The 3,423-nt window shown below is 39.2% G+C and overlaps 1 protein-coding gene across 1 annotated transcript; it reads left to right on the top strand.

Annotated features, from left to right (window-relative positions):
* Nucleotides 1-2,640: 2,640 nt before the first annotated feature.
* Nucleotides 2,641-3,072, top strand: LOC141702473 (uncharacterized). Its single transcript, XM_074506137.1, has one exon. It carries the CDS (start codon nucleotides 2,641-2,643, stop codon nucleotides 3,070-3,072), a length of 432 nt encoding a protein of 143 aa, XP_074362238.1.
* Nucleotides 3,073-3,423: the final 351 nt, after the last annotated feature.

A 3,423-nucleotide genomic window follows, 5' to 3' on the forward strand; every position in this document is an offset into this window, starting at 1 on the left:
ATTTCAATAATACATATAAATACTAGTCGCTATTTCACATCGAATAGGTAGATCTGATAACAAGGATGTGTTAAGCATAAACGATTGTCTGAATTAGGATATTTCGACTCTATAGGTGCTAGTCAGAAAACCCGAGGATTGATGTCGTTCTAGAAATAGCCTAGTGGTCAATCGTCAAGCTCAACAAGGTTCCAATGAAGGACCTGAATGTTGGAATCATATCCAGAATAGGTTAGCGGTTTGACGATAAAGCAAGTACCTTTTTCTTCTTGTTCCTTAGTATGAATTGTGATCTCTTGAGCAAATACCCATTATTTCGGGTTATTTACGAACCCTGAATCGAGATGTTTTGAAATCAAAGTGATTTGACATCAAAATACTCTATGGAATGGATGGTTACGATGAGGGCCGGTGATGGACTAGACCCTAAGGGTCAGAGATGGTTGGACCCTTAATTACGGAGGCCATAGTGCCTGGTTACCTTATATGTTGGTGGGTCTATACAGATGAGTATAGATCCGCACTATACCCTGACTGATCAGCAGATTATAGTGCATATGTTGGTTCTAGTGTCCAGTCTAATTTATTGTTGATCGTCATTAACGACATTCTCTCTTGGAAAGTTTAATGATTGCAAAACTGGACAAAACCCTGATTCAAAAGATGAATCTGAGAATTGCTCGACACTTTTGATTCATAATCAAGGGCTAATAACGGGCAATGTTTATTCGCTCAACTACTCCAAATAAATAGAAATGTTTTAAAAAAATTATTTATATATGGTGTCCGGAAACTTCTTTTGATATTGATACTTGGAAATCAATTGTGTGCTTGCTAGGCATTTTTGGCTCACTCTTACTTTGTAAATTCTTATTTCTTTCAAAGACAAATGAGGATAAAAGTGAATAGCTTTCAATAGACAGCAAAATCTAGAAGATCTCAGCAGTGGATGAAGATGTTAAAATGAATAAGACAAGGGAATTAGTACAGAGGTAATAAACTTGTATTTTAGTTGTTGTAGATTTTAGAAGGTTAGATTCTTGTTTCATACCATAACCCGTAAATGATCCGGAATTAAGGGGTCATTTGTATATTATTTTATATTATGTTAAGATTGTTCAGTGACACCAAATCTTGACCCCATATTTGCGATGTTAAAATAATGGTATGTGACCATTATTTTAAACTGATGTATATCTCCACTAACGGTAGTTTTGACTGAAGTCTTTGGTTACATAAAACACTAATTAAATAAATATATTTATAAAGTAACAACACATATTTTAAAATATATACTCACAAAAGTAATATATATTACAAAAGTTTGGACACAATTAAAAGTTTTTTTTAGCCATTCATGTTATAAAATATTTTTTTTATAACTAAAACAATTTAAATTACTTCTATATATATGTGTTTTAACCAAGAAAAATGTGGTTATCACATGAGTTCTTTAAGATGTGACTGGCCAAGCGCCATCCTGAAAGCATATTGCAGCTCCAGGATAGGGCCGAAAAGTATATCAAGGTGGAGAAAATTATGAAGAAGACAGTGGTAAATAATGAGCCCGCAGGCAACAAGAAGTGGAAGACGGGTCAGAAGTATGATGCCAAGGACAAGTATCCTCGAACTGGAAAAAGATCTGACTCCTCTTCTAAGAAGAATCAACCACCAAGGTTCAATGAATATACGAGGTTAAATGCTCCAAGGAGCTAAATCCTTATGGAAATTGAGAAGTACAAAGAGTTCAAATGGACGAAGCCATTAAGGGGAGACCCCGAAAAAGGAGACAAGGGCCGATATTGTAGGTACCATAAATATGTTGGTCATGATACTGATGATTGTAGGAAACTCAAATATGAGATTGAGTATTTGATCCGAAGAGGGAAGTTGGACGTTTGACCAAGGGTGAAGAGGTCGGAGGCCAAAAAAGAGATAATGATCGAAGAAATGACGATCGAAGAGGTAACGACAGGGATCGTAACCCACAGCCCCGAGGTCCAGTAAACAACATAATCTCAGGAGGTCCTATAGCGACTGCAACTACAAAAAACTCTCGAAAAGCTTGTGTGCGGTAGGTAATGAGTATAGTCGGAGAACCTTCTAAGCGATCCAAGTCAGAGATGACACTCGAGTTCGGTGACCCAAACCTTGAAGGTTTAAAATTTCCTTAGGATGATCCTTTAATTATCACACTAATTATTGGAATTGTCCTGTCATGAGGGTCCTAGTGGATAACGGAGCTTCCGTGGATATTCTTTTCCATGACACGTTCCTAAGGATGGGCTATAATAATTCTCAACTGACTCCATCCGACGCACCCATCTACGGGTTTAATCAAGTGAAATGCCAAGTCGAAGGAGCAATACAACTTCCCGTAACTATTGGGGAAGAGCCCAGGGAGGCCACACAAATGCTAAACTTTCAGGTTGATAGGGAAGCCTCTAGTTATAACGCCATCATGGGTAGAACAGGAATGTTCCATCAACCTACCATATGGTACTAAAGTTCCCAACTAGGAACAGTGTTGGTGAGGCAAAAGGAGATCAGAGAATGGCCCACAGTTGCTATGTTGTAGCACTTAGGACCGATGGGACTTGGGGCAGGTCCTCCACATAGAAGACATGGATGTCCGTGAGAATGAAAAACTTTAAGGAAATCCAGCAGAGATTCTCAATTCCCCTAGACTCCTTAGACCCGGAGAAGGTCACGTATATTGGAGCATCTTTGGACAAGCCCTTGAAGGGCCAATTGACAACTTTCTTACAAAAGAACAGTGATGTGTTTTCTTGGATGGCAGCTGATATGCCTGGGATTGACCCCAACCTTATAACTCATAAGCTGAACGTCAATCCAACTCAAAAGGCCGTGAAGCAGAAGAAGAGAACTTATGCCCCTAACAGGCTGGAAGCCATTAAACAGGAGGTCGAGAAGCTCCTAGAATATGTTTTCATTGAGGAAGTGAAATTCCCTGAGTGGTTGGCCAACCCCGTAATGGTCAAGAAGGCCAATGGGAAGTGGAGGATGTGCATCAACTTCACTGAATTGAATGATGTTTGTCCTAAAGACTGATACCCGCTACCAAGGATTGATACCCTGATCGATGCCACCACTGGGCACGAAATGCTGAGTTTCATGAATGGTTTCAACGGTTACAATCAGATCAAAATGCACAAAGATGACACCCCCAAGGTAACTTTCATTACTGACTTTGCTGTCTTCTGTAATCTTGTTATGGCTTTTGGACTTAAGAATGCAGGAGCTACTTACCAAAGGTCGGTAAATAAGATATTTGTCCATCTAATTGGGAAGATTATGGAGGTCTATGTTGATGACATGTTAGTCAAAAGCCTATCCAAGGCCGATCATATTAATCACCTCAGAGAGGCATTCGAAGTGCTGAGGCACCACATGATGATGTTA

This window comes from Apium graveolens, chromosome 2, assembly GCF_009905375.1.
Source record: "Apium graveolens cultivar Ventura chromosome 2, ASM990537v1, whole genome shotgun sequence".
NCBI lineage: Eukaryota > Viridiplantae > Streptophyta > Magnoliopsida > Apiales > Apiaceae > Apium > Apium graveolens.